The sequence below is a fragment of the Hippocampus comes genome, unplaced genomic scaffold (assembly GCF_001891065.2).
Source record: "Hippocampus comes isolate QL1 unplaced genomic scaffold, H_comes_QL1_v1.1 scaffold105, whole genome shotgun sequence".
Classification (NCBI taxonomy): Eukaryota; Metazoa; Chordata; class Actinopteri; order Syngnathiformes; family Syngnathidae; genus Hippocampus; species Hippocampus comes.
In genome coordinates, this window is record NW_017806235.1 from 128,247 (window position 1) to 142,999 (window position 14,753).

The 14,753-nt window shown below is 46.9% G+C and overlaps 1 protein-coding gene across 2 annotated transcripts in view; it reads right to left on the bottom strand.

Annotated features, from left to right (window-relative positions):
* Positions 1-4,412: 4,412 nt before the first annotated feature.
* The window catches only part of skila (SKI-like proto-oncogene a), a 37,323-nt gene continuing 26,982 nt past the window's right edge, over positions 4,413-14,753 (bottom strand). The window contains exons 2-7 of one of the 2 annotated variants that reach the window (XM_019856713.1): positions 10,912-11,013; positions 10,263-10,348; positions 9,008-9,150; positions 6,916-7,247; positions 6,001-6,231; positions 4,413-5,480 (exon numbers count right to left, since the gene is read on the bottom strand). In XM_019856713.1, coding sequence (XP_019712272.1) covers positions 5,208-5,480; positions 6,001-6,231; positions 6,916-7,247; positions 9,008-9,150; positions 10,263-10,348; positions 10,912-11,013 — 1,167 coding nt within the window. In that variant the 3' untranslated portion in view covers positions 4,413-5,207. Of the gene's footprint in view, positions 5,481-6,000; positions 6,232-6,915; positions 7,248-9,007; positions 9,151-10,262; positions 10,349-10,911; positions 11,017-14,753 lie in introns of both variants that reach the window. The other variant, XM_019856712.1, reaches the window with a different exon arrangement.

Sequence of the window (14,753 nt, forward strand, 5' to 3'; positions counted from 1 at the left end):
CCCCCGCCGTCCCCGCCGTTCTTGCTCCTGCTGCTGCTGCTTGGCTTCTCGCCGTCTCTTGGGCTCGCGGTGCTCGGAGGACGAGCAGGAGGCCCACGAGGGGGGCCGCACCGGCTCGGACGCTCGGTTCGGGCAGGATGATGTCGGTTGAGTTGTCACGCTGTCGGGCTCCGACGACGTACCGCCTTCAGAGTTCTCCATGCTGCGCTGTGGCAAAAGCAAAAACGTCAAAGCAGTTGGACCCACCCAAGTAACTCAAACTAAATAATAACTTGTTTCCTTTAGAGTAAGGTGAGTAAAACAAAACAACAAAAATGTTAATAATAAATTCACATTACTTCAGAATAAAACCAAGGTTATTGGCAGATGACAATAATAATGATAATTCAAATAACTCCACTAATACTACTACTTATTATTATTATTATGATGATGATTATTATTATTGATTATTATTGTTGTTGACTTCAGAATAAAATCTGCGTACTTGGTGGGATTTTTTAAAACCTAAAAATAGTGAGTTGTAATATTAAGAATTCATTTTAAAAGTATATAATAATAGTAATGATAATAAAAACACTGTTACTCTATAAGTAATAATACTAATTGGATGAATTGAATCATGCGTTGTAATTTGTAACTATTCGGAAAAAAAATCCACCTGTTGCTGACTATATATATATATATATATATATATATATATATTGTTGTATTATATTATTAATATGATTATTATAAAGGTAAAAATAAAGGCAACTTCAGACTTAGTGCAAAAGCCATCTAAAGAAAGGTTCACGCATCTCTGATTAAAAAAATGGGTTGACCAATGTAAGTCCTACTACAACTGATGATGATGATGATGATGATCTATACGTCATCATCATGCGCCATCCGTCATGGTTAGAAACTATATTTAAAAATAGCTGATAATTTGAAAAGCAGTTGTTGCCTTACTGGCACTTCTTTAACTTATATACAATAGAAATTGCATATATATTTTTTACAAAGACACATGGCCCTAGTAGGCTTATAAAACAAATTTACAAAGTACCGCGCCAAGTCGTGGTCCAACAAACAACCCATGAAATTAAACAATTAGCGAAGCCAAAATGTAAGTCAACAATTCTCTGGCAGCTATCTGAAAACCTCAGAGACACATTAATTGCCTCAACTAGTCTGTTGACCGCTAAATAGCCGGCTAGCCGTTGTTCAGTACGTACCGTAGTTACGGCAATGACAAGCAACAGAAGTTCATAATGGACGACAAGAACGACGTCGTCGGGACGCGGAGCAGCGTCGCAAATCTGACGGGCAATGTGTGTTCTTCATTAACTGTCACCGAGACACACCTGCGTCAAAACAACACCCCAAGTCACATTAGCAAACCGCGTGACGGTGACCGCGAGTCACACGACGTCACGGCGTGATCGTGAGAGCGTGCGTCTCACTCGGGGGTGCTTATTCAGGCAGGATTTGGTGCCTGATGAGTGCAACAGCGCCACTAGTGGTCGTGTGGCGGTTTCATCGAGAATTACGCCCTGATTGAGGTAGAATTGCGGTACCACACAAACAAATGCACTGTACGGAATTATGATACGCCGAATTTATTAACATAAGAGTTTGTGTGTGCGTGTGTGTGTGTGTGTGTGTGTCCGCGCGCGCGTGCGTGCGAGTGCATGTATGTGCGCACGTGCACTTGTGTAGCACATGTGCATTGCATGTACATCCAGTAGATAGAATGTTTGTGGCATACTTCCAGAGAACACACTGTACTTGTGCTCTCCTGTCCAACCCACACACCCTTAAGCAAACACTTTCCATTGTCGGACTTTGTAGTGGGATGCTCCAGATGGGGTCTTTGGCCTCCCAGATGGCGCCCCCCACGGGTTCCATTGAACATTTTGCTCAAAGCAGAGGTGTGTGGAACCTGCGGCCCCGTGGGCCATATGCTTCATTTCCCCTGTTCTCAAATGTGGAGTCTATTTCTGGCTTTGGTTGCCATGGCACTTGCTACTTAAAATCAATCAGGCTTATTGGCAGGAAAAAGTTTTCTCCCCTATGTTTTTGGGAGCTTGTTTGCTGGCCTGGCTGTGCTTCACTGGACAGACAGGAAGCATGTTTTGTACAAAAGGTATTTGGAGTGTGTCCACTCGCTCAGACAAACCACTACTGGGAGGTTTAAATTTAGCAGAAAACGTTGAGAATGGGAATGACATTTTATTTGTAGTTTTGTTTTGTGGAATGAAAAGGACATTTTGATCGGATTACTACCATAGTGTCGCGTGTGACCTGAGCGACCCTGATAAACGGACCTTTGACTTGTTGAAAATAATTTTTGCGGCCCTTTAGGGTATGTGTTTGATACAAATACAATATGTATACTCATAATAATCTTTCGGGGGATTCAATAGCTAACCATCGGGCCTTTGCGGCTTTGATTGAAAGTGAGCGAAATTACTGTAAGTTGGCCCGATTGTCAAAGTGACCTGCGATGTAAAAAAAATTTCACTTTAGTTCTCTTAAGTTGCTAAATATCGATGTGTGAAAATGAGCAGCAGGAGACACGTGTCGATGGCTTAACACTACAGAACTTTACTTGAATTGCATCCAAGTTCATTGTCTCTACACAAGGTCATATGTACAAGGTGTGAAATGAAAATGAGGGTCAAGAACAGGAAAATAAAAAAAAACAAACAAACCAAAAAAAGAAACCACAAACCACAAAGATACGAGAAGTGAGGTATTATAGAGCTAAAGAAGCATTTACAGGTCAGGTCATGTCTGTACTTGTCAATATTAAATGATTGAACAGTTAGAGTGTCCTCTGCATTAAAAAAAAAAACATCTTATTTATATATATCACAACATGAGGTAGGAGATCAGTGTCTCGAGTCATGCAAAGAACAAGTCTCATCACATGGTTATTGGCAATGGTCATATTTATACACGGACACTGCAAGTCATGTTTCAGCATTGTGTGGCGGCGTGGGGGAAGCCACGAATATCTCTCTCTAGATATATATATATATATGTATGGATAGATATATAGATCTTTTTTTTTTTTTTTAAAAGAAATGTATAAATGTACAAAACAGTGTACCTACTTGTCGCTCACCAATGCTAGGAGGGACGACAAAAGCATGCCACCGAATAGGAAAAGAACAGGGGTTCCCAAACTTGCCGATTGTCATTCTTGTCGGGAATTCACATTTCCTGTCTTTTATTTATCATCTTTATTTACAGTATGCGGCGACATTGTGTTAAAACCCCAACAGCGGATATGTCAATGTCATCGTGGCGGACAAACTTGGTACTGGTGTTAATAAAAAAAAAAAAAAATAGAACTGTACAAAAGCATATCTATGTTGTAACACTGCAAAATGCCATCCATCGTTAAAAGAGGTCCCCCCTCTTTAACTTCCCTTTCACTTCAAACAGCAGGCCCCATGTGTAGAAAACGTTGTCTTGTTCGGCTCCGTTACCAACAAAACCAAAAAAATAAACAACACTAATACTGAATATGAATTCAGTGGCGTCAACAGTGTCCAAACGTACAATTACAATGACAGTCTCAGTCTCACACACACAAACACACACGCTGACCTTGAATGAAGCCTTCATCTCAACCCATCATGATTTTCAAAAACTTGCACAGGTTCATGCACACGAGCCTCAGTGGCTCATTATTAGTATTCTACGCGTGGGAGACATTTTATTTTCATGTGTGTGTGTGTGGTCATGTGACAAACATGAGGGGCTGCGAAACATGCATATATGCATATACATATATGCATTTTTTTTTTTTTAACATGTTAAACCTGGCATCACCTATGATCTGGCCTGCCATCAATTCTTAAAAACATCATCGAAATTGTTATGAAAAACATTTGTAATTTTTTTTTTCAGAAATCTATTATGGCCTTTCGTGGATTTCATAGAAAAAGTGACAGGAATGTTTTTTTTTTTTTCTTTCCCCAGCTCAAAAAAAGACCAGGGCAAAGTGTGACGTGAAATATAATTTTCCTCCACATCCACTTGACAAGTCTGCATGTTTTTTGCAAAGATCACAAGCAAAAGCCTTTATCCCCCGGTCCCATTCATATAACCTTCAAAAGATTATCCACAGAAGAAGAGTTCATATATTAATGGCTAGTTTATGTACAAAGTGAATAGAAATCTTTAGTTTAATATTATGTTAAATAATTTCTTTAAAGTACCCCCCCCCCCCCGACCCCCAGCAAGGACTTGACTTGCAACGCTCCGTCTAATCTGCCTTTGAGATGGAACACAGTGGAATGTCTTAGCAATTTGCATTTGTTGCAGATGCATAAAAAGTTAGAAAAGAGCCCCACCTCTTTTTTTTTTTTTTTAAACCTCATTTCAGCCAGTATTTACACACACACACACACACACACACACACACACACACACACACACACACACCGATGACTTTGAACTCCCACGAGGCAATAAAAAGCACATTTTGCCTGGTAACGTGACAAAAAGCGGTGCTCCGGTGCTGGAGGGGCGCTTGTCAAAGTCAACCCTCCATGGGGCGTCGCCCCTCTCATACTTCCTTTCCCGCCGCCGTTTTGTTCAGTCGGGCAGCATAACGATCAAGTAACTGGTGTCACCTTCTGTCCCACATTCAGGTCAAATCAAGGGGCGGGGCTGCAAGCTTGCGTTATTATCAAAAAGCTGCCTTCATGTTCGGCGCAGAAAACAAAGAAAGAAACAAACAAACAAAATAAAACCCTCATTCCTTTCCCAGAGGGATGATGGGGAAAGGGTGGTGATCGGGTGACTCAAGTACCCTGGAAAAAAAGTAGCACAGTGTTTTGTTTTGTTTTGTTTTTCGGTGGACGTGGAAGAATGCCACAGTGGTGCGTGCGGAGGGAGGACGGCTTCGCAGAGCAAGGGGGCGATAGTAGTCGTCCTCCGTTTTCCGTGACATAATTTCACTTTGCTCTCAGAAAAGATGAGCGCTCACCCGTCCGCCAGGTGTGCCGAGGGAATGCAAAACAAGCAGCGCGAATGGTGGTGGCTATCAATTGAAATCACATGCCAAACAAACCAAAAAGGTTTTTAAATATGTTTGCTGAGAGCAGAAGAAGGATTACCAATAATAATAATAATAATAAAAAAGACAAAACTCTTCTTTGTTAAATTACAAAAGTCCTACAGTGAAAGCAGAAGAGGGCTGCCGTTTACTTTGGGACCTCTGAGAAGGAGGAGGATGAGGACGGGGAGGAGGAGGAGGAGGCGGGCGAATGGGCGTTGGGGGGCCCGGTAGACGGGGTAAGGGGAGGCGAGGGGCTGCCCCCGGCGGGGACGGCGGCGCCCGACTGGGCCATCTGCTGCTTGAGCTGGGCGATGGTGCGCTCCAGGTTCTCGCGCGCCTCCCGTTCGCGTCTCAGCTCCTCCTGCAGCTCCTGCCGGTCGGCCTCGGCGCGTTCCAGCCTCTGGCGAAGATCCGACAACTGCGAAGAGACCGCGAGGAGGAGATCTTAGCAAGGGAAACCTTGGGAATAACACACAGCAAGCGCACAACGTTGTTCACACTGGGCTGACACGGAGCCAGAGATGGATGGCATGTGGAGACGGGAAGATCAAAAACAAGCAAAACATGAGGGGTGCAACTTGTATACAGTGGTGCCCAGCCTACAAGCTTACCTCACATCATGGTTTGATTAAAAAAAAAAAAGGAGTGGAATGACCTCGTTTCATAGACTGTATTGTGCACATGTGGACATGACGGGCTATCCGTTGAGCACCTTGGCAAAGTACTTTGCTAACCAAAACCGGAACACCAACAGAGGCACGAAATCCGTCTCTCAGCGAAGCGAACTATGACCTTAAAAATCAAGCCAGGCACCGAATCAGAGCGAGACACCCTCGAGTCAAGTATCTTATTTCATTCACTCAATGAATAAAGGACATATCTGTCGACTTTAGCATCCGACCACCTCGGTCCGACACGCAGCGTGGGTGGCATCATACCTGCGCGGCGTAATGCGCCTGCTGCTGGCGCTGAGCAGCGGGTTCGCAAGCGCACGTCTGCTGCCGAAGCTGCTCCAGACGCGTCTCCAGCTCCAGCTGCTCCCGGCGGGCCTGGCCGAGCTGACGCGCCTGCTCGCTGTGCGCCGCCTCCAGCTCGGTGCGCAGCTCCCGCTGCTCGGCGCTCAACTCGCGGAGCCGCGCCGCCTCGCCGCCGCGCAACGCCTCCAGCTCCTGCGGGCAAACGGATCCGCAAAGAAAGGACCCAAAAGTCAGGAGTAATAAGACGCAGGAAGCCGAGCATTTGGGCCGTTTCCAGAGGTCCTTTATAGACTTAACTTTGGCTTCGGCCTCCGGTGCTCGTTTGACTTAGCAACATGAAATTTGGTTGGCCTGTCTTCTGAAAAGACCGACCAAAAAGTGTCAAGAAGCCATGACAGAATAGACACAAAGGGCTCGATTTTCGTAGGCAGCATTTTGAGCTTGGTGCAGGTGCAAGCCTCTTTTGCCATGTTTAGGAATTTGACAGGGCACGGTGCGCCATGACGGGGAATTTCTTTTTGTTATTTTTGAATCGACCCCTGGTGCACCTGCCAATTTGGTGACGAAAGGCAAACTCATCTTGAGACCGACTAAAGGCAGGTCAAAGTTGCGGGGCAGGTGATAGAACACGATTTTGGTGGGTTTGATTGAGGTGTAGGCAGACGGATTCTGATCTTCAGGGATGTCTGCTGGATGTCCGCCTATTGCATTCATATAGATGAGAACAGTGCGCATCGAATCCTCCGGATCAGTACTAGAGGGAATTTAACGACCAAATCAATTCCTTGAATGCTTTCAACATATTTTGAAAAGTGATTCTGACTTGAACCGAGGAACCCGGTGAGTCCATTTATCCGAGTGGGCTTCATTTCTCACCATCTCCAGTTGGAGCTGCTTGTGCAGGGTGGAGTTCAGCTTCTCCTGCTGCCTGCCGTACATCTGCACGATCTCCACTACGATCCTGTCCTTGTCGTCCTCCGGCCCGCCCAACGTCATGTTCACGGCGCATCCGGCATCTTCGTCCGCCGCCTCCGTCACGGGCGGCGGCGATGCGGGATGAAGAGGGGAAGGAGGAGGGCTGTGGGAGCGGGCGGCTATCTTGCCGCTCAGGCTGCTCGTCTCCATGGAAACTGCCTGGGCTTGGCATTCCCGCTCGGCAGCGTGTTGGGATTTGGCCTCCTCAGCCAGCGGAGGCGACGCGTGGAGATCTGAGGAAGAGGAGCGGGATGAAGAAGAGTGTTAGCGAAGGGGGGGGGGGGTAGCAATTGCGGACTGTCGTCTATGCAGAAAACGATCGTCTTTACGGCAAAATGGGGATTAGGGGGAGGCCAATGCAGCATCTGGCAACTTGTCCCGTCACTTTAAATAAGGGGTGCCACACATTTCTTCTTCTTTTTTTTTTGTTTTTCAAAAGAGACTGGGCATGGACAGAAAAAAAAATGTACCAAAGTGACATGCAGAGGTACAATTGTTATGTTGTAATCGTGTCATCTTATTTTATAATTTGACATAAATCAATACACATACACACAAAAAAAAAAAATCTGATTTAGGATACGTTAATGCAACAAATATTCCAGGACTCTTAATGAACGCGCTTTGTGGGGCGGATTGAAGAACGGAGCGGGCTGCCATACTTGGGCAAAGTGCTTGGCCTCTTTAAAATGCATCTGGAGAGGCATCAAAAGACGCATCTTGTTTTGCTTGCCTTTTATTCACATCGTGTGTATGTGTGTGTGCGTGACAGAAATAAATAGCGCATACAGTACATGCGATACACAAATAGCAGTGAGTCGCTCTGATGGATCAAAAGGAAGTAGGATAGCAAACGAGTGGAAGTTACACAGCAAACGGAAGGAAGGGGGAAGAAACAGACAGCAGACTTTTCAAAATTCAACCCCCAAAGCCAGTTTCCCTGACCAAAAATGAAATTCGGTTAGCGTGTCTATTATGAGTAGATGTGGGGGGAGTCTAAAAAAGGCAGGCCGGAAAAGATGCAGGAAGTCTGTTTTTTTTTTTTTTTTGTGTGTGGAGCATCCTCCTCTCATCTTTGGAAGATTCAACCCCGACACGGTTTCACTGAGCAATATGAAATTTGGTATGTCTGTCGTGAGTAGACGCACAAAAAAAGTCCGAAGAACCCGAGGCCGAAAAGACAAGGAAAAGTTTGAAGAAGCCATCCTTGAAAAGTCACAGAAAGTGGCCATTTTAGCATTTGCGGGACAAGAGGAGGAGTGAAGAAAGTGACAGCGTGGGAGGCGGAGAAGCGGACAAGAGAAAAGGATGGAAGGAGAAAACCCTCACAGAGAGACGGGCTGGGATGGCAAACGCATTTCTGTGATGACTATTAATGCAAACACGCCCCCACACATTTGTACTCGAAACACACACTGCAGAAGAAGTGCAGAAAAGGAGGTCACCACCACCACCCCCTTTGCTCATCAATAGTGAGGTGAAGTACCCCCCCGGCATCCCCCTCCCCTCCCAAGTCTTTAAGTGAAGGTCAGCACACGATTATGTGCATGGCTGCAGGCGCGTGTGTGTGTGTGTGTGTGTGTGGTTTCCTGTTTATGGTGCACACGTGTCCCTTCCATAAGCACGCTCGTCTCTCCCGGTCACGTCGTAAGAATGTTAATAGCTTGCGCTAGCTCCTCTCTAAGTGTGTATGTATTTACAAACACGCCGCACTCTAGCAGTACACCGCGAGCAAGCAGACTTCTGACTGACATACATGATTGCAGCTGTAGGCTCCACTTGATATTCAATCTCAAAGGGCATCCGTTCCTCAAACCGATAAGTTCAATAAATGCTCAAATAGACGCTTCCCTTTTAACATCTTGGAAAAAAAAATTCAATCAAGTTCATGTTTTGGATTTTCTACTCTTATGGTACCCAATGTAAACCAGAACCGTAGTGTTGTTTTTAGGCGAAGCATTAAACCGCTTCGTTCTCATGAATGACAACTGACCCATGGGAGGCTCGTCGTGGTGCGGCGCTCCTCGGCCATATTGATGTTTGAGCAGCGCGCCGAGTATCTCGGGGCTCATCTCTGCCTCCCTGCGCAGGGACACGTTGGGAGCCACCATCTTATCGTACGTGTACAGGTAGTAGCTGGAGAAGACAGAGGAAAAAAAACAAAAACCGAGAGATGAAACACTGATATACACTCTGAGACAGCTTTAATGAATTCCGTTTGTTCATAATTGACCGACTGCGGCTTTTTGTTACCCTACTCATCATCGCGAGCAAGCAATGTCACCTTTCATGGTCTCATAAAACCTTCTGAGTTATGGACTTAGCGGGGATGATATGCAACATATACGCGAGCCGTAATTCACGCTGCGCGCGCCATAAAACTCACGCTAGCGCTGAATATTGGGGTAGCTCTTATCTTGTATTTACACCGACTCCGCCTAAACAGACCTTGGGCTTATCACAAACGTCCAGGTGGCACTATCTGCTTCTTTACTCGTGAAGACCCCCCCCCCCCATCATCCCAAGACCCCCTCCGGACAGAGCTGCGGCTGGCACGGCGAACTCGGTTAACCAGAGAAGTACAACAGTGGCAACCCAGGCCTGACTGAAAAAAATGCACACCCAGCTGATTGTTGACAAGTGCAACGCGGATGGACATCAAACGTTGCGCTAAGTGCTGCGGAGGTACCGCGAGACGTTCATGATGGCTAACTGCCGCAGACGTGCTGGCTACAAACTGGCGCAGGCTGTTGTGGGGTCAGCACGTCACGCAAGTCCCACGCTGGCTAGGCTCGGTCGGCCATTTCCACTTCTTTTTAATCTGCGTGGAATTACGCTTCAATGCAAGGTGGTGAGAAGGGGATGAGGCCAATTGGAATGACATCATGTGATGTCAGTGAGTTTTCTTTTTTTTTTTTTTTTTTGGGGTGGGTTCTCTGCAAAATAAAAAAAAAACATGACTCTGTTTTGCAGGATTTGTGTGAAAGAGACCGTAGTGAAGTTATAACCAATCAATCAATTTCATATTTGATGAAGATCAGTGAAGTCGTACATCAGTCGTTATCGTGGTTCTGATGTCAAAATTGCGCACTCGTCCATTTAGTGGACAGCTCGTCAAAAGTTGTGAACTTCTGTAGACTGTTTTATATTGATACCATCCATATGGCACAAGGACGGAAAAAAAAAGTATTTTTTTGGGCACTTTACAAGGACTCGAAAAATACCAGAGCATTTCTATGTTGTAGTACCTCGGGTGGACCAGGGCGGGGTGTCCCGGCTCCTCCTTGATGTCCGGGAAAAGCTGATTGTACACCACGGTCGGCGACATCTTAACCTGTGGTACAAACAAACCGATAAAAACATACGCTTTTGAATAGAGGAATGATTACGACGAGTGACGAGATGCGTGTAAGCGCTACGTGGAGACACGAAACAGGAAATGGGCTTCACTGTCAGAATTGTAATCTAATAGAAGTAATACATGCTGCCAGGAGACAAGGATGAGGGATCACCTGCTGAACACTAAGTAAGTGTGCATTTGCGTGTGTGTGTGTGTGTGTGTGTGTGTGTGTGTGTGTGAAGAAAAAGAGATAGTGATGATAAAGAGCTTCGAAGAGCATCTCTGCAGCTGTGTTATTGTGTGTGTGTGTGTGTGTGTGTGTGTGGTGGTTTTTGTGTGTGTGTGTGTGTGTGTGTGTGTGTGTGTGCTTCCTGACAAGTTGTACTGAGGAGACACGCCATCAGAAAATGAGCGGCTCGTGTGTGTGCGCTTGGCGCATGGTAGCCGACCCAGAGAGCTGACCCGCATGTACGAGAGGGCGGCAGGAGCAACCATGGGAGCCAAGAGACACGTTACCCACCATGGAAAAGGGGGGGGAGTGCAAGGGGGCGACTGACCTTCCTCGTGGGCTCGGTTTCAGCCAGCTTGCCGCTGGGGGGGCAGAGGTCTGCAGAGGATTTGCGCGCTTGGTTCTCCTGGTCTTCATCTGCCGCAGCCGTCTTCTGGAAGGGAGAAGAAGGGGGCACGTCAAGGTTAAACGAGACGGAAATGGACAAGTGGAATCCCAAAGTGAGATTTCGTATTCATTTGGAGCAACATTTCTTCAAAAAAGAAGTGTCTAACGTGTCAGTCCTGTTGCCAAACTTGTGCATCAGCCACTACGGCGGGCATCTCATCAAAAGCTGATTCTTAGGCCCGACTTTTTTCTCGCCTTACATATGCTGACCCGTGGTTGGCGCAGCTCTGGAGGAGACACTCGTGCTCACTGCCATGACTGATGCGTATCAAGACATCAGGACCTACCTCTGCATCTAAATTCTCGATGCAAACAGCTTTTAAATAGCTTTCCCCTGTAGTGTCGGATGTACAACTTTGGACATCAAGACTCATCATGCCGTGAGCCCGGTGACCGCCGCCGGTGACGTCATCAAAGCGCGGATAGAAACGATGCTGACGGCAGTGCGGGAAAAGTAGAAAGACAATATAGAGACAAACACCTTTGAAAATGGAGGACGGAGGAACTAATGACATCCAAGAGATGGAAAATGGAGACCAATGTCATTGGGGGGGGAAAAAAAAAAACAATGAGCGAGGCGTACGGGAGCGAGCGGGACCGCCGAGGAAGCTTTATATGAATAAAAGAGGAGCAAAGCCGACACGCGCTGCCATTGCGCGCTGGTGTGCGTGTGATTCATTGCTAGGCGGGCCACAACGCAGCTGGGAGTCTCTCTCAATGTGAGGATGCGCTATATATTACACACTATAGATGCCAGTGTGTGTGTGTGTGTGTGTGCTTGAGCTTTATGATTCATTATGTCAGCTTCTTAGCCTGTGTGGTGTGTGTGTGTGTGTGTGTGCGCGCGCTTAGTAAATACGAGCGCCATTGCCTCTGCGCATGTGTGTTTTCAGCAAATCCAGGGCAGGCTCAGCAAGGGGCTTGATGGAGCTGATGCTCAAGGCTCCACCCTAGAATACAACTAAAATAAAGCAAAATGACCCTCAAAATAGGCTTGGCAGACAGGTAACGCAGAGTGAACAGGAATGACTCATCGGCATCGCTACGCGCTATTTACATCAGAACCGACTCGGTGAGATTATGGAGGGCCCGAGCATGAGCACAAAAACCCAGGGTCAAAATTGTGCATCGGTCCCTCGAGTGTTTGGCAGCTATCTGGAAGCTGTTTTCCGCTTTGTGTACAATTTTGATGTCATGGTAAGTCCCAACAGCTGCTCAAAAGTTGCTTGCATCTCCATGCATGAGTCTTGCTGTCCAAATGATACATCGGTCAGGATAATAGGCAACTCTTGTGAAATGTTCTTTTCGGAGCCATTGTCCCTCATAGCTCAGAATGCCACTAAATACGTTTGACAAGCAGGTAGCAGCCACCTGACACGCGAGCTGACGGATAATCCGTCTTTGTTTTACAGATTATGGTAACAGCACGGGGATAACCCATTCTCAATTGCGAGTCGCAAAATGTCATTGTTTTTCTTCCAGTCACGGTCGGCCCGCGTCGTGCTCTTATGAGAGATATGATCCTAGCTGCACGCTTACTGATCCTAGCAGTCTCTGCTCATTGGTGTCAGATGTTAATTAAAAAAAAAAAAAAAACAAAAGGAAAGGAAAACAATCATGTCTTTGTAATGTGTGCGTTGTCAGGGATAGGAACGTATTTACAAAGACGCACTCGAATGAGTGCGTGTTTGCACATGGAACAGCCTGGAGGCAAGAGCACAACCAGGTGTGTGTGTGTGTGTGTGTGTGTGTGTGTGTGTGTGTGTGTGTGTGTGTGTGTGTGTATACGTGCAGAGCGAGGGGGCTCGTCTGTTTATGTTGGCTCCCGATTGGCTGGATTCTTTTTTTCTTCCCTACTGCAGCAACAGAGAGGATGGGAGGGGGAGGGCGGGAGAGACTCGGGCCCGGAGACTGACGGAAAATGACGGTGAAGCCACTGCAGTGGTGCCTCGTAGAAGCAGACCGGTATGTGCGTGTGCGTGTGTGCGTGAGGCGAGAGGTGACAAAAAACAAGAGAAGCAGAAGCACGGGATGTTAATGACAGGTCGTCGGCAGTCGTTTCTCTGCTTGACCCTCATGACAACGCACGGTGTGCTGATGAGACGGCCCATTAAAGTGCACACCTGCGTGCGTGCGTGCGTTGTGTGCGTGCGGTCTTTAGGAGTAAATGTCACATGACATGCGAAGGACACCGGGGCGCGTCTTCTAAGGACCGCTTGAAGGTTAACGCCGGCTGTTGACTGGCTGATCGAGCTTTACTGCACAACTGATTAAAAACATGCGATTTGGCCTTCTGTGCTTTTGAAAGGTATTGTGGGGGGGGGGGGGGGGGCAGAAAGCTGTAATGCGTATGACGGGTTGGTGAAGGCCATTACTGTAGTGACGGTCAGGATTAGTCTTTGACGTTTCTATGAAAGACAACAAGTGGGAATTAATCAGTTGCATGACTTGCCGGCAACAGATAACAAGACACGGCTTTCTGCGTGCCGAAATGTATTTTGACGCTGATTTTTTTTTTTAAAAATGCCTTCTTTTTTTTCCCTTGCACATCAGGTTTTCGAAGTGCTTTCATTTTTCTTCTGAAGATTGCACGTTATGGATGTCTTCATATACGTTTATTTCGTTTCTAGAATCGGCGATCGTGACGACATCAGCCATTAGCATTCAAATCGGGGCGGTCGGAGCGCACGCCGGCTTGACGTTGCGGAAACAGAAATAGACTTGCTGGGGTCTGTGAATGACATTGGAATATCAACTACAAGACCCCCCCCCCCGCACCCTTGCAGATGATGTAGTCGGCCCTGGATGTGATGTGGGCAATTGGAGACCACCTGGCACCCACGATTGTGCATCCGTGTATGTAAATGTGGGATGAGTTTGAAAATGAGCTCGGTCCAGGTAACCAAAGACGGAAAACAGAGTGAAACCAATTAAAACCAAAAAAAAAACTTGAACACTGTATTGTCACTGCCCTATGATACATCGCAACATCAAAACTTTGTCCCGCTGGTACGTACGTCTATGAATGCAGACATGACCCAAATGTTTTGGTTTGTCAGTTACCATGCAGTCGGCGTTACATCCTTGCATATGGATAAATGCTGGAGAGATATTCACGTGCATGTACGCTCTTGGCTAATGGCTACTGGTGTGATTCCAGTTTGTGATGACAGTTGACGGACAGCTCAACGCCCACCACCCACTCGCCCTCAAACCCACGAGCGCGCAAACACCGCTAATGCTCATTATTCCCGTCGGTCTGTGCTGGCTTAATGAGTGTGCCTGCGAACCTCAACACAACTGTCTCGCTCGAGCGTTGTTGCCCGTCGCTCTCTCACCGCCTTCCCCCCCCCTGCCATGCCATGTTTTTATTAACAAACACCATGTTGTGCTAATCTGCCATAAAGTAGCACCTCTCTTATGTGGGCTGCTAACAACATACACACAACCCCCTTCGCGCCACTCTCACGCACACACACACACGCACACGCACACGCACACGTATGTCTCCAGCCCTTTTGTGAGGCCAAACCTCGCCTTGTGACAATGTGGATTAGCATTCCACACACTCGCTTGGCTGAACTCTGCCCTGTTGGTCCTAATCACCAGCAGTCTGCCTGCCTGCTGCTGCAGTCACACACACACACACACACACACACACACACACACACACACACACAAACACGCACACACACACACACACACACACACACCCACACACAC